Genomic DNA, 15,861 nt, shown 5'->3' on the forward strand with positions numbered 1-15,861 from the left:
TATTTTGAGATGAGTTATAGAAATAACTATCTCGATTATTTTCAAAACCACGGCCGCGTCCACGACCACGACCACTTCCTCGTCCACGTCCACGTCCACGACCTCGACCTCGACCTCGACCTCGACCAAAACTTTGTCTTTGAATTTGATTTTGGTTTCCAGGTTTAAATTCATTTTTACTTACAGCATTTACTTCTGGAAATGCTGTTGATCCAGTGGGTCGGGACTGATGATTTCTCATTAATAGCTCGTTGTTCTTTTCCGCCACAAGAAGACAGGCGATGAGTTCAGAATATCTCGCAAATCCACGCACTCTATATTGTTGCTGTAGTGTTATATTTGATGCGTGAAACGTGGAAAATGTTTTTTCAAGCATTTCCGATTCTGTAACCTCATGTCCACAAAATTTTAACTGCGAGATTATTCTATACATCGCTGAATTGTAATCACTGACTTTTTTAAAGTCTTGGAATCTTAACATATTCCATTCATCACGGGCGGTCGGAAGTATAACTTCCCTTATATGTTCAAATCTCTCTTTTAATCCTTTCCACAGAGCCATGGGATCTTTTTCGATGAGATATTCACATTTTAAACCTTCATCAAGGTGTCGTCGTAAAAATATTATAGCTTTTGCTTTTTCTTGTGATGAAGATATACCATTTTCTTTAATGGTCTCGCTTAGACCCAATGACTCAAGATGCATTTCTACATCAAGAGTCCATGGCATATAGTTTTTCCCAGTAATATCAAGAGCGATGAATTCGAGCTTTGCCAAGTTTGCCATGGTGGTACTAAAAATTACGATGCATTTTATTAGTTAATGAATATTGCAATACAAAGTAATGGATAAACAACAAGTACAAGTATTCGTAAAAATAAAGAAAACACACGAGGAGGATATTCTCCGATAAATACAAGACTGGTGAGTATGATAACCAAAATAATTAAAAATAACCTCGTGAAAGCCATCTTCTTTTTTTCTTCGAAAATTTGATGAAGAATAATTTTTAGAGAAGAAGAGAAAGTTGGAGTGATTGAATGTATTTGTGAGATTGTATTTATAGAGCAAAAACTAGCCGTTTTGTTACCGTTTATTACCGTTGGTGTATAAGAAAATAAATGTATGTATTTGTATAATTTTATGGTAATAATATGGTGTATATAATATTAGTCATATTTAAATAATTATGTATATCATATCACATTATTATAATTAGGTGTCATAAGTTATTTTGTTTAAAAAACCTTATAGGCTTTTATACTTGTCGTATCCCTTACCGGGAGTGTGGGATGTCGTCTTAACATCCTCCCAGGATTTATAACAAGTTTTTGAAAAAATTATTTTTATTATTTCTAACAATAACATTATATTATATATTACATATATAAACAATAAATAAATAACAGTAAAATAAATATTATTACTTTTGTTACCTTTTTCTTCTGTTCGGAGCTTGGAAAAATATGGAGGACTTTTAGAGCTTCGTGCTGATAACGTGTTGTGAAAAAGTAAAAATTTACGGTAAAAAAGTAAAAATCTCAAACTCTCAAAATTATCACACTACACACTTTATAATATTTTTCTCTCAACTCAATTGTGATTTTCTTCACAAATGAGAGATCTATTTATAGAAAATTTTTACAAATAATCCAAAAATAAAATACATCATTACCTACATCATCACACACTAATTTTCAATATTCAACACCTAATTTTACCTAATTTTCAACATTCAACATTCACATTTTCAACACAAATATTTAACACATTTTTAAATAATTTTTCAACAAGCTTAAAATATTTATTTCCAAATTTTAATTTTTGCTTGATAAATTTTGTATATAAATGGGTTATATGTGTTGTTTGTGGGGTTCAAATTTGAGAGGAGAAGCAAGAAGAAAACAAAGAAAATGATTTTGTAGAGACAAGTGTTGAACACTTTCTCCTTAAGAAGAATTTGCCCTCACAATGTGTTAGAGTTGGTGACAATCTTCTCTCAAGACACAACTACAACACTTGAATAATGAGCACTCAAATATTCAAGTTTTATCACAAGGAAATGAATGAACTCTCTCTTGTTGAAAAAGGAATAAGAAGAAGATATAAAATGATGTTTATGTGTGTTTGATTTTCAATAATAAAACATTTAATGTTTTTCAAGTGAAAAGACGTGAGCTTTCATTCATAAGGGTGTTCCTTTGTAATTGTAACTGACCACAATCATCAAACAATGCCAAGAAAATGAAAAAACATCAGAAAATTCGAAGGGACACGAAGCTGGGCGCTTCGCTCGCGCGCTGCCGAGAGCGCTCAGCAGCCGCGCGCACTTGCGCGTAGACCCGCGCGTAGGTGTGAGCCTGCTACTGTTCACGCGAATTTTTTTTTCTTCGATTTTTCGTCTCTACATGTTCCGACTACTCTTTTGAAGTTCTTTCAACATTTGATGAACTCGTTTCGAGTTTAATTCAGAACCATCGAACTTAATATTCATTCATTAAGCTTCGTACTTCGTTTCGAATTTTTCCAATCAAACACATTGATTTATTTACTTAATTTTCATTCATTAAGCATCAAAATTATCCAATAATATTTAGAGTCAATATTGTTCTCTCGGACACAAGCAGAAACGAGGCTGTGAGATGCTGGGTTGCACTTTTCAATTTTTTTTTTTAAATATAAGAGCTATAAATATGATATTATTTTCATTTCTCTCTATAAAATTTGATCTCGTCTCTCTTAAAAATTTTAATATATTTTTTTTGTCCTCCAATTTTGTTTTTATGTTCGTCCTTGGACACACGAAAATGACAAATCAATCCGCAATTTTTATTTTTATTTTTAAATCCTAATCTAGAGGTGGGGGAGGGACCGAATCTTTGTCATTTTCATAAAGAATACAAGTGAGAACCAATGATCTGATCTTACAAATGAGTAAGTTATTATTATTAGATTGGAATAAATGTGTGTGTGTGTCTGTGTGTATTCCGAGTGTATAGGCATTCCAGGTAATCAATGTTTTTTCTATTATTGGGGGTAATTCCCACAAATTTTAATTTTCTAAACTAAATCCCTTGTTGCAAATCGGCCACAACTTTCCAAGTGTTTATAAAGTTAATAATAAAATTCACAGTATTACAGGATAAGGCCCTGCAAGATTCTGACAATTGTGTTCTTTCTAATCAATAGTTTGTTGGTAAGATTAGTGTTGATGTCTCTCATTCAATAACTTAAATATATACATGAGTTGTTATTCAATTCTCGAGAATAACTTCGATTTGTGTACTCAATTTTATTGTAGCACTGCAAAACCTTTAGATACACCAATAGATGTGGAAATCACATTCTTGAATTGTGAGTAGAAAAAGAGATCTATATGGATCAACATGAAAGATTTATTATTTAGGATCAAGAAAAAAAATATGACTACTCGTTAAATCATTGTATAGATTTGAGCAAGCACTTAAGCAATGACTGAAAATTTTGAAAAAATTATGCTATCAAATTATTTTAAGATTAACGAGTATGATAAATATGTTTACATCAAAAGCACACAAGATTTTATATAACGTTATGCCTCTATGTTGAGGACATACTTATAATGGGGAACAATCGAGACTTGATCAATGCAACAAATCAAATGTTAACTAGACATTTTGATAAAGAAAGATATGAGCATTGCAAATGTCGTACTGCAGATTAAAATCTTTAAGACTTCAATAACAATTGTTATATCCCGGTCTCATTATGTTGAAACTCTCTTGAAGAAGTTCAATGCATTCAATTATCCTCTTAGGAAAATGCCAAATAAGCAAAAATCATAAGAAACCAGTCTCCCAATTAGAATACTCTAAAGTTATTGGAAGCATGATATATATCACGAATTGTACTTGAACGAACATCACATGTGCCATGTATAAGCTGAGTCGATTCACGAATAACCCAAATGAGATTCATTGGAAGGCTTTGACTATTGTGCTTAGATATCTAAGACACGCTTTGGAGTATAAGTTGCAGTATACGAAATTTTATGTAGTTCTTGAGGGATACAACGATGCAGATTGGATTTCTGACACTAAAAACTCCAAATCAATAGTGGCTATGTCTTTAGCATTGACGGGGATTCAGTCTCTTGGAGGTCATTCAAACAAATTTGTATTGCTAGATCCACCATGAAGTCTGAGTTATTGTTCTAGACAAAACCATTGAAAAAGCTAAATGGCTATGCAACTTTCTAGATGAAATTTCTTGTTGTGCCTGCAATAATGATATATTGTGAGAGCTGATCTGCTGTAAGGACAAAAAAATATTTATAATGGCGAGTCTTGACATATTCATCAAATACATAATACTGTGTGATAATTGATCTTTAACGGAGCATTGTTGATTATGTCAAGTCAAATGATAACTTGACGAATACGCTTACAAAGACATTAATAAAGATAAAATGTATAGATTATATAAATAATATTGATGATATACATGAGAGAAAAAGAACAAAGGCATTCATATTGCTCTTATATTCTTCCTTTTTCATAAAAAAAGTTTTCAATATTTTTTGGTTTATGAACATATGGTTTATTGTACTATAATCACAAGTGTAGTTGTTAAATCATAGAAGAAAAATGTTACATTTCAAAGTAGACATAATCTTTTTAAGAAAATCATATTTAACACGAGTCTCAACTGTTTGTTTTCAAATATTTCATAAACATCCATTGTATTTTCACATACACATAAGAAATAACAACATCCTTCGATGCATCAATAAGTATATGAAATGAAATTTACATATTCAATATGAAATAAGAGCGAAATTTTTTTAAGCATGATACATGATATCAAAATAACAGCTCTAACTGGAGAAGAAATCTATTTTTAACATGAAGATATATGATATAAGATTGTTCTTAAAATGAAAGATTTGAAACATAAGTTTCAAATTCATTTGGTGGTTTTATATGAATTTTTGTTGAGTGAATTTTGTCAATTCAAGTATGTGTAATATTAATTATGACGAATTTGAAATTACATTCAAGATCAGTGTATTTCAAATATATTCGTCATATAGTTCTCCATATTAAATCATTACTTTCTAATTAAATTTTTTAACTCAAACGCAACCTAATAACGGATGCATAATATTCACGTTAGATACTAAATAATATATATAATTTTTATAAGCGAGTTGATATTTACGTTTTTTTTAATTATCAGTACTTTTATATATATATATATATTCTGTGTTATTTATATTTTATTTATTACATATATATATATATAAATTTGGTACATTTATGTAATCAATTACTCTTATCTACCAAAACTAGTTGTCGGTATTTGATACGATGTCAATAATTTTCTAAATTACATATAATTTTATTACGACTTTTGACAGGTGGCCGCCGCCGGAGAACACCTACGCATCCTCTAATTTATTTGTCAAGGCTCCGACCCGATTCGTTAAAAACCCGACCAAATTATCACCTCCAAATTGTCATCTCTACCCCCAAAATCCCCTCGCATATTCTCTTTCCCTTCGCCGATTCTATTACCGGCGGACAATTCAGCGAGCGAAAACCCCAAATCCGTATCCGTCAGCTTCGGTTTAGGCCAATTGTCTGTCTCGTTTACAGTTCTCCGTGATAGGAGTAAGCGCTCGATGAAATCAATCACTTGCTCAGGAAAATCAACATAGGAGAAAACTGATTCGCTGATTGAAGTATGTAGGCCATGTTGAGGATGAATTTTGATGCGAAGAAGAAGAAAAAAGCTGTGATCGCGAGCTCTTAAGAGGATGTGGTTTTCCTTTTGGAGATCCCGGGATCGATTCTCTTTAGATGAACTCAGGTAGCTTTGATTTTGCACCAATTATGGTGATTGTCTTTTGTTACCTTCGAATTCTCCCAGGAAATGAGTTACGCGTCGTACCTAAGCTTTTTGTTCAAATTCTGTACCGTGTGGTTCATTTTCTGATGCGCAGCATTACTAATTTAACGCAAAAAATTTACTTGATCTCGTGTGTAGATACTTGATTGATCATTTGACGAAAGTTCAAATTGTGAATGAGGTTAACAAGGTAATTTGTTTCTCTTGCTGAAACTGGGGGGGCTAGAGTATCAATGCATATTCGGTATTATAATTTTATCGTGTTTTTTCAATTGAACTCCAACCTGGTTCTATAATATTTTGCAGGGCTTTGTGATTGAGGCATTGAGATCTATTGCAGAGTTGATTACTTATGGTGACCAACATGATGCTGCCTTTTTTGAGTAGGATTTGAATGCTTTTAATATTTGATAAGCCAGTGATGCTTAAACTGCTACTACCCATTTTCTTTTTAACTCAATTCATGATCCTTTTTGGTTTTTCATTAGGCTTTTTATGGAGAAGCAGGTTTTGGGCGAGTTTGTACGCATATTAAGAATCAGTAAAACTGTGACAGTTTCAGTCCAGCTTTTGCAAACAATGAGTATTATGATCCAGAACCTTAAAAGTGAACATTCAATATGTAAGATATCATAATGGTATTCCGATTTTAGCGACCAAATTTTTTAATCTGGCTTTTTTTTTAATCTCTGAATAATTATCTCTTTGAACAACTTTGCAGATTATATGTTTAGCAATGAACATGTGAACTACCTTATTACTTACTCATTTGACTTCCGAAACGAGGAGCTGTTGTCTTATTACATATCTTTTTTAAGGTTTGCTTCATAATTCAGTTTTTTTGTTAATTATTTAATTCAATATGTGTAATTTCCTTTGATACCCTGTATGGATCTCGACATTTTTTTTCTAATTGCGTATGCACTGTCAGGGCAATAAGCGGAAAGTTGAATAAGGACACCATTTCTCTTCTTGTCAAGATGCATGATGTAAGTTCAGTTAGCCTATCCTATCACCGTCACTGGCTTTTTTATCTACTCAACTGTGTTAATTTGTTTTGGAATGATTATAAGGTTATGAGGGAGTTTGGATTATCGTTAGTCCTTGGACCTGTGAACAGAATTGTGTTGGAGCATAATATATTTCGAGTTCTCGGATTATATATATATATATAAATGAAATTATGGAAATCATAAGCTTCAAAAATGAAAATTAGCAGGCTTGAGAAAGTGGATAAATATACAACTTCTTCAATAATAAAGATTCTGTTTTTGAATGCTGCTTACACTTAACTAATGTTTCATTCATGCATTTTAGCTTTGCTAATGTTATACGCTATGGCAATCCTGGCTGGGAGCTTGCTACTCGGCGAACAATGTTTTTTGTTTAAAATGGAAAAAATAATTAACTTGTCCTTATGCTATTCTTTTAATAGCATTTTTTTTTTGAATTTAGGATGAGATTGTTTCTTTCCCACTCTATGTTGATGCGATGCGTTTTGCTTTCCATGAAGAAAGCATGATTCGGACTGCTGTGCGTGCATTAACACTTAACATTTATCATGGTGAGTCTCTGCTCTTTAACCTCTGTAGCTTCCAAATCAGTAGAACATGGCCTAAAACGACATAAACCATATATTTTGTTGATTTTCAGTTGGAGATGATGCTGTAAATAGGTTTATATCAAGGGCTCCTCATGAGATTTATTTCTTGAACTTGATCAAATTTTTTAGAGATCAATGCAGCAATTTGAATCATTTGGTTTCAGATGCTTCTAAGTAAGTTGTAATATACTGTTTTTCACATCATGGTTTTTATTTCATTATTAACGGCAATGGGTATTTTCCCAAATATAGGAATCTGGGCCCAGAATCAAGATCTTCTGTTCTTTCTGCAGTTGATGAGATTGAGGACAATCTCTATTACTTCAGTGACGTTGTCTCTGCTGGGATTCCTGATGTTGGGAGGTTAATAATGGACAACATTTTGAAGCTATTGATATTTCCATTGGTTCTTCCTTCTTTGAGAATGGAAACTGTCAATGTATGCACTTGTTTCTCATTTTTTGTTTTCATGTCCTCATGTCATGAGTTTTTTGACTTTTTTTATTGCAAAGATTTTTATTATGATTCTCTGAATGTAATTCAGGAGACAAGAATTGGTGCTGTCACTTCTTTATATTTACTTTGTTGCATTTTGCGCATTGTCAAAATCAAAGATCTGGCAAACACTGTAGCTGCTGCTCTTCTGTGTCGAACAGAGAACTTCGCCGTAGATGCCGTAGACAAAATCAATGGTTATAAGTTGGAACATGGTTCTTCAAACACATGTCAAAATTCTAATGCTATTAATCAGAGTTTAGTGTCTGAGGATGGAAGTTTGCTACTTAAAATTCAAACATCTGGTTCTTCGCAAATCCATCCAGAAAATGGTACCTTGGGGCAAGATTGTAGTAGTAGTACATCATGTGCTCCTAGGTAATTAATACTGTTGATCATTTGATCTCATTCAAATCATATTTTAATTATAATAGCTTTAATCTTATATGTAACATGCATATATTAGCTGTTATAGTTTGCTAATATTAGCTATTGTAGTTTGCTGAATTGTCAAAGGGCTCTTTAGTTGAGTTTTGTCGTCACACATGTTTTTCCACATCAGCTCCACTTTTGACCTCCATTTTTTTCCATGGACGTGAGCAGCAATTTGATATATTATTTGCTTGAAATCTATAGCGTAAAATAAAGGTTAGGAAAATACCCAGTAGAATATTATAACAGCTATTTGTTATCCTTCCACCCCGTAATGTTCCTCCTTGAGCGTGGTGTTGCTGTTAGTTTCTCATAATTCTTCTGTTGACTACATGATCCTAGGGTTGCAGTTTATGAGGCTGTGTATTATCCAAATTTTTCACTTGAAATCGATAACTCTGACAATTATGAAATTGTTTGTAAAATGCTTAGATGCATAAAATGGTATGCATCATGGCTAAGATTAAGCTAATTCATTATCTTGCGTTTATGACAGCCTGATAATGTGCAAATTTAAGTATACTTACTGTTATTGCAAATTGTGCAGGGAGGCTTTGCTTTCTTATGTTAGTAGCGGCAACGATGTTCAAGTTTCAGGCTCTTTAAGTGTGCTTGCTACCTTATTACAGACTAAAGGTTCTATAGAAAATCTTGTTGTGCTACTCACCTGATGCTCACATACAATGTACTTATATTGTGTTTGGGTCGAGTTGTTTTTTTATTGATTTAAATCCCTGATCTTAGTCCACTATATTAGATGCACTTGAAAGTTTTCAGGAAAAAAATGACGGATTATGTGGCAGGCAGTTGAAACTTGTAATTTTCAGTTGCTAAAAAGTTCATACAATTTTAAACCTCTTGATATAAATGAAGGATATGAAATTCATTGCGAAAATCTTTAAATTCAAACATGACTTTTGAAGTAATTTGTGCACCTGCAGAACTGGATGAGTCGATTGTAGATGCTCTTGGCATACTTCCACAACGCAGACAGCATAAGAAGCAGCTGCTGGTATGTGGTCTTGAGACTTTTTCATTGTCATTGTTTGGAGAAAAGAAAATCGCATGGCTTCTTAAAAAAAATCATTGAACTTTGTTTTATATAAATAAAAATAATGATATTTGGAAGTCATCTTGCAGTTAAAAGGAGAACGTTAAGCGAAAGCGTATTTGCATAGGAAGGGAAGGTTAAAATCTTTTTATATACTAGTGCTTCCTCGCACGCAACAACTTTTTTTTAATGAATTTGATTTATATTAAAGCAGACAGAAGTGATATCATAAATGTCAAAATTAATGAGGGGCCACTTTGCTATTTTTGAATTTGACCATACCGACCTACAAACTTTTTGTCTCTAAAGGCTAATTCTTAATGTAGTGTTAGTATTCGATTGCACACGTTTCGTGCTTGTACAATCTTTTTTTAATAAAAAAATTTGTAAAATAGTAAAAAAAGAAAAATGCCACTGCTGACCAAAAAGTTGGTCTACCACTCGCATCTTTAATGAGTGAATACTTTTTCCATTGTGTATTTCCCGCATGGAAAATGGCTAGAAAGTTAATAAAATGTAGTTTATACTTTTCAGAAAAGGTAAAACAAGTTGCATTATGTTGAAACTTGTATTTTCTACACTATTTCATTGTAATTCAGGCATTTGTCATAACTTGTTTGGAGTTTTGAAATTAAGTCATGATGTTTATTTTGGTGTACTTTTAATATGCTAATTATTTTCTTTTTATGTCAAACAACATTATGTCAATGCTGTTAGTTGATGGAGAGTGCTGCTTTTCTTGTGTGATTACAGCGAGCCTTAGTTGGGGAAGATTCTGGTGAAGAACAACTCTTCTCTTCAAGTAGTTTGGTCAAAGATGGCATCAGTAGTGGCCTTGCTTTCTATCTGAAAAAGTTGAGGGTACATTTTCTTTTGCATCTGCTGTTGCTGCCTCACCTCCTAATGTTCCTGTACTTGAGAACGTCGAATATTTTATTTATGTGATAGTGGATCATTGTTTATTTAATTGCAAAGTCTATTTTTTTCTCATGTAGACCTCTTGAAAATTAAAATGTGGATACTATTTATCGTTACGGATTACCACTGGAAAAGTATTTTTGCTTATCTTATTTTCTGTAAATGAAACTTGTCCACTTTTCTGAATTTCTTTTTATCTTAGTCATATATCCTTTTTATACTCTGTCCTGGTTGAGTAAAATTATACATTCATTAGCTAGTATTCCTCCAACATCACTGTGCGAAATGCTATTGCCTTCATGTTCAAGTTGCGACATGTCATGAATTGTTGTTTGAAGCAATTAATTTAAGTGTAAACTGTTGTAGATATTGCACTTGCATTGTTTTCTTTTACAAATTTTTTTGGTTTTTTGAACTTCAGTTGTTTTACGTTTGTAGTTAAGTACATTCATGTTTTGGTTTAATGCGTATAGTTCAAACAAGTAACTAGTAAAAGCATGATGTGATTTAATTCGATCTCAATCTGCAGGATCACTATGGAGTTTCATGTGGATGCCCGGAGGATGAAACTAGCCCTCGCGTGCATAGGTTTCAAGTATGTGCTAGACGTGTAAATCTATTGAATCATTTTTAACCTGTAAATTTGTTCATCTTATAAACTGTTTTTGCACTTCAGATTATGGTAATGATCTTTGACTGCAATGTGCATGTACATGAAATTTTAGTAAATTTTTGCATAAATATAAGTAATTAATTATGTTGGAATTAATTTTTCGCATTAAATTTTGTATTTGAAAATTTTATTTGGTTATGTTTTGTTTTGTTTTCTCATATAAAAAAGGTATTATGGGAGATTGCATTTTAAGAAAATATATGATGTGTTTTGTAGATCAATGGTAGTCATTACAAGTGGCTCTTAGTTATATTATATAACTAGTAAAAGATGCACACATGTTGCATGTATTATTATTATTTTTAATTTGATCAAATAATACTAAACAATTAACACGAAATTATTTTCAATTTAAAAGAGTTGTTCGATTTAAAAGAGAAGTTTTGTTTATATTTTTTCTATGTAAAATATGAAGTGACTTGAGGAGATTTTTAGTAGGATAAGAAGGGTAATTATGGAATTAAATATTTTGGTGTCCTCTAAGGTAGTTACTCTAAAGAGCTCAAACTTAATAATATAGTATAGATATAAAGTACATTACATTTCTGTGTAAAGTATAGTTCTAGTAATTTTTTCACAATAGCTTTCGTGTTTGAGTTTTATTTTGTTATGTTTTTTTCCTCGTAAAAATAAGATGTTATGGGGAATTTCAGAGACAGGATAATTGCTGGATCTCTTAATAATATATGATAGATATTATAGATTATGTGGAATCGAGATTTCGGAGAAGAAAATTTGATGCAGTTTTGCAATCAAAGGTAGTCACGACAGGTTATCCTCCATGTAGAAAGTTACTTATATAGTATGTATGTATGTGCTCTACTTGGTGATAAGAGCTCACAAGTTTTATTAGCTTTATGTTGTTTATAATTTCTATTCAAGAAAATTTGTGTACAGTATCCAGATAAGATGCGTATCAGGATTCAGGGAGCTTATGATCATGTGATCATGATTGTTTTATGTACTGAAATTTGAATATGTCTAGAGAAACTCTATTCTGTTCTGGGAACTTCTTATTCCTAATCTTAACCCTTATTCCTGCATGCTTCTTTCTCATTCACTACTTCATGTACGGAATCCGGAGTGGAATTGGTTCCCATTCTCTTATTTGGTTCAGTCGTTTAAACTAGCTCAAGAGAATCATTACTCTCTTCTTTGGCTGTTAACCTAGGGGACCATGCTAACTAAAAATTAACCAGCCCTTCATGGTGTAAGTGCCAAAGCAAGTCACTGCAGGGCTATTTGAAATATTCCTCTAAAATCAAGGAGGACGTCGTCTTGTTTTTGTGAATAAGTAGTGGGCCGAGGATAAAATAGAACTTAGATTCTTGTTATCTTGCATGTAATTGTTACTGCTCGTATACCGCGGATATGTACTCTCAAAGCTTTAAAGTAGTTGTTTGAGAACAAGCAAAGGGAATTTTTTAGCCCAGTCAGAGCTTCTCAAATGCATATGCACTCCGCTAGGGCAGCTATTAGTTAATTTTTTTTTATATTTTGGTGTTTTTATTTATTTGGCCAAATAACTGTTGAAACCGAATAAAACACGTCAGCCGGGTAAATAAAGCAAGTAAAATATGAATCCCATGAGGTCTGAACTATATGTACAGTGCATGAGGATGAGCGTCATATCAGGACTGCTTTTCATTCAGATAGCTCTATGTTTTCCTTTGTTTTCTGTTGAAGTTATGTTCTAGAATCTGAATTTCTTATTTTAGGTACTCGATACACTGGTCGGTCTCTTCTGCAGGTCAAAGATCTCCGCAGAAACATTGTGGGATGGTGGTTGGCTTTTGCGCCAATTGCTACCTCATAGTGAGAGAGAGTTTAACAGAAGTCATCTTAGATTACTCAAAGTAAGTCATTCTTCAAGGAAAATTGCTTATGCCATCTGGACTCTTATTTTAATGATGTAGTTTCACCTGTGAAGTGTCTTACTTTTATTGCCTCATGGATCCATGACAAGTCGAGATTAAAAACCTCTTAACTGCTCCTAAATTTTTGTTAATTTTCATTAATGCTGCTTTGATATTGATATTTCTTTTCATTTTGTTCTTGCGATCTTTGTTATCATTTTGCAATCTAAACCGATGAATCTGATGCAATCTTCTGATTTCTATTTGTGCTCCATGTTAAGCTGTATTTACTGACAATATGAGTTTCCTGTATGGAAATTGAAGCTGGTGTTTTTTGCTTAGGATTCACTCTACAATTGCAGTAATCGTGTTCTAGAGGAGACACGAGGAACTTGGTCTGATATGTTGGTGACAGTTCTTTGTGACGAATGGAGAAAGTGCAAAAGAGGTTTGCTGTTTTTCCTGCTTTAATAGAGGATAGCTTTTCATGAATTCTTGAAACATGTTGGATAACACAGTTCTTACTTGTAGCTCTTGAGTCTTCTTCTCCTCAAAAAGATCCGAAGTCTATACTTTTGCCACAACATAAATCTCTCTCTGGTGGTATCATCTCTCTCTGTCATGCTTTCACGTTAAACAAATTTGAAATATCAGAATACCTACCACTGTATACGTAGCATGTTTAAATGGTTTTCCATTTTATAAGCAACCATTTTAAATGATTCATATCTTGAGTTGACAGGGCTTACTTCCGGTCAATCATCATTTGCTGCTGGTGAAAGAATGTGCGAGACAGTGAAGGTCGTGCTCAAGAAAAAGCTTTCATTATGACATTGTCATTAAATTTTATTAGAACATAGTTCTGCTTTTTTTAACTGTTAATTGTCAATGCAATGCTTTTTTAATGTTTTTCCATTTGACGGTTGAGTATATTTCTCCCCTACCCAGGTGTATGTACTGCTTCATCATCTCCACATTTTCTCGCTCGGGAGAGTTTTGCCAGATCAACCTTCTCTGCTCTCGGCAGCTGAAGTTTCAACAGAATCTAGAGCAAAAAATACTGGTGTAAATCCACCAGGACCAAAGCCAAGCACTGAGATTAATCTTGGTATTTTTGAACTTTTTTAAACCTATTTTATTATTGTTTTTGTACAGTTGTTCGTTTTCTTGCTTTCTAGTTCTCGTGAATTTTGGCACGCACTCATTAAAAGATCACCAATCTACACATGCTGTTATACTTGTCATTTAAAAATGTTATGTCAACCTTCTGCAGTGGAAGCATTGCCATGTAGAATCGCATTTGAAAGGGGAAAAGAGCGGCATTTTCGTTTTCTGTCGGTCACTATGGGAACCTCGGGGTGGCTTGTTCTTGCAGAGGAGTTACCCATGAAACAAGGTTATGGAGTTGTCCGAGTTGTAGCCCCGTTAGCTGGATGTAATGTGAGTATTGCTTTTGCACTTTATTAATTTCTACCAAACAACTTAAATTGAGAGAATTGTTTTCTAAAATCAGTCCCTATATGCTACGGCAGAGAAAATTTAGTCTTACAACAAATTTAACATCCGAATTTCAAAATATATTTCAGATTATTCATTTACAAATCACATAACATTTGAGACGTATGTTTTACCCCATCACAGCCCAGAATAGATGATAAGCATTTGAAGTGGTTGCACCTTCGAATCCGTCCATCCTCATTCCCTTTCTCTGACACCAGTAAGGATATGAACCACGAAAAGGTGAAATCGAAAGCTTTGGTAGATGGAAGGTGGACTCTAGCGTTTCGAGATGAGGAGATTTGCAAGCGTGCTTTATCCATGATTGTTGAAGAGGCCAATTTACAGAGCCATCAGGTAGAAACTAGACTAAAACCTTTGCTTGAACTTGATAAAAATTTAGATAATTCAAGTTTTCAACATACAGAAGGCGACTCTTCTTGAAATTTCCTCCTAATTCTTTGTTAAGTTTAGATTGCCAGCAACCCCATCTGTACATTACTTTCAAAAAAATCTATAGGTGTGTGTTTAGTGTAGAATGCTCGATTGTTAGTATCATTCGATGTATATACGAGATCAACCTGTCCCCCTTAAGCTCCGCATTTCGAATTTTTAGCTTCTCTACCCACAATTCATCCTTTTAACCACTTTGACTTTTGAACCACATTCGTAAGTTTTGTAATTGCGATAATACATACATTTGAGCTAATGAAAGGAAATGTTTGAGCCAAATCAACTCTTTGTTCGGTCAAAGTGTTGAGCTTTGCGTCGTGTTGTTTTTTTTTATTATTATTATCATATTTGTACTCCGAAGTGCACGGTTCTATACTTCTAGAAATCCCCATTCTTATTTTCGTTTCTGTATACGAACTTAAACTATTAATGAAAGTTATGTTGCTTTACTTCAAAATTTATTATTATTATTATTTGGTCTGTGACAAAGGAATTTAAATTTTATGATGAAATGTGGGAGATTTAATTTGTGGCAGAATGCTATTGAATTCTTGGACTGAATACTATCAAAGGCAGTTTCAGGATACGATGACTCATTTATGTCAACGTTCCCAGAATTCAGTCATAGATATCTTATAAAAATTCTTAAAATATTATTTGTCGCGTTCACAAAATAATCAGGGAAAAAAATTAGCGGTCAGTCATCTTGTCAAAAACAAGTTATTTGATCGGGCGATTGATATACGTTTACTTAAATCTTGGTTTATTTCTTCAGCATCCATGCATCAATAATTTAATTTAATGTTTAAAATTTGTATAAATCGTTATATATCCAATCACGCGCGCACATTTAAATAAATTAAAGCCACTCTAAAGTAAACGATTGATGTTTGCGTGTATCACGTCGACATACTATTTAACTAGTACGAGTTGACATCGGTCTCACTGCATAGTGATTTACGGTATCATATGGATGTTAGTTAGTGCCTATGG

The 15,861-nt window shown here is 33.0% G+C and overlaps 1 protein-coding gene across 2 annotated transcripts; it reads left to right on the plus strand.

The window, feature by feature from the left end:
- Window positions 1–5,398: 5,398 nt before the first annotated feature.
- LOC140961219 (protein TRANSPARENT TESTA 9-like) lies at window positions 5,399–15,195 on the plus strand. Of its 2 annotated transcripts, none has more exons than XM_073419600.1 (21): window positions 5,399–5,851; window positions 6,029–6,080; window positions 6,197–6,273; window positions 6,379–6,512; window positions 6,612–6,708; window positions 6,822–6,879; window positions 7,346–7,454; window positions 7,544–7,667; window positions 7,746–7,932; window positions 8,038–8,366; window positions 8,968–9,056; window positions 9,362–9,432; window positions 10,225–10,332; window positions 10,919–10,984; window positions 12,781–12,918; window positions 13,261–13,366; window positions 13,450–13,521; window positions 13,661–13,719; window positions 13,867–14,026; window positions 14,192–14,358; window positions 14,560–15,195. In XM_073419600.1, exons 1-21 carry the CDS (start codon window positions 5,799–5,801, stop codon window positions 14,857–14,859), a joined length of 2,556 nt encoding a protein of 851 aa, XP_073275701.1. In that variant the 5' UTR covers window positions 5,399–5,798; the 3' UTR covers window positions 14,860–15,195. The 2 variants fall into 2 exon arrangements, with proteins under 2 accessions (XP_073275701.1, XP_073275702.1); XM_073419601.1 differs by having other exon boundaries at window positions 13,450–13,518; window positions 14,560–15,194.
- Window positions 15,196–15,861: the final 666 nt, after the last annotated feature.

Source organism: Primulina huaijiensis, chromosome 16 (genome assembly GCF_012295235.1).
Source record: "Primulina huaijiensis isolate GDHJ02 chromosome 16, ASM1229523v2, whole genome shotgun sequence".
Lineage (NCBI taxonomy): Eukaryota > Viridiplantae > Streptophyta > Magnoliopsida > Lamiales > Gesneriaceae > Primulina > Primulina huaijiensis.

Bases quoted from the DNA above. Each gene is read 5' to 3' on its own strand.
- LOC140961219 (XM_073419600.1), top strand. From the start codon at position 5,799: ATGTGGTTTTCCTTTTGGAGATCCCGGGATCGATTCTCTTTAGATGAA. The intron at 5,852-6,028 runs GTAGCTTTGATT...TCTCGTGTGTAG, and splicing joins TTCTCTTTAGATGAACTCAG to ATACTTGATTGATCATTTGA. The intron at 13,522-13,660 runs GTATCATCTCTC...TTGAGTTGACAG, and splicing joins ACATAAATCTCTCTCTGGTG to GGCTTACTTCCGGTCAATCA.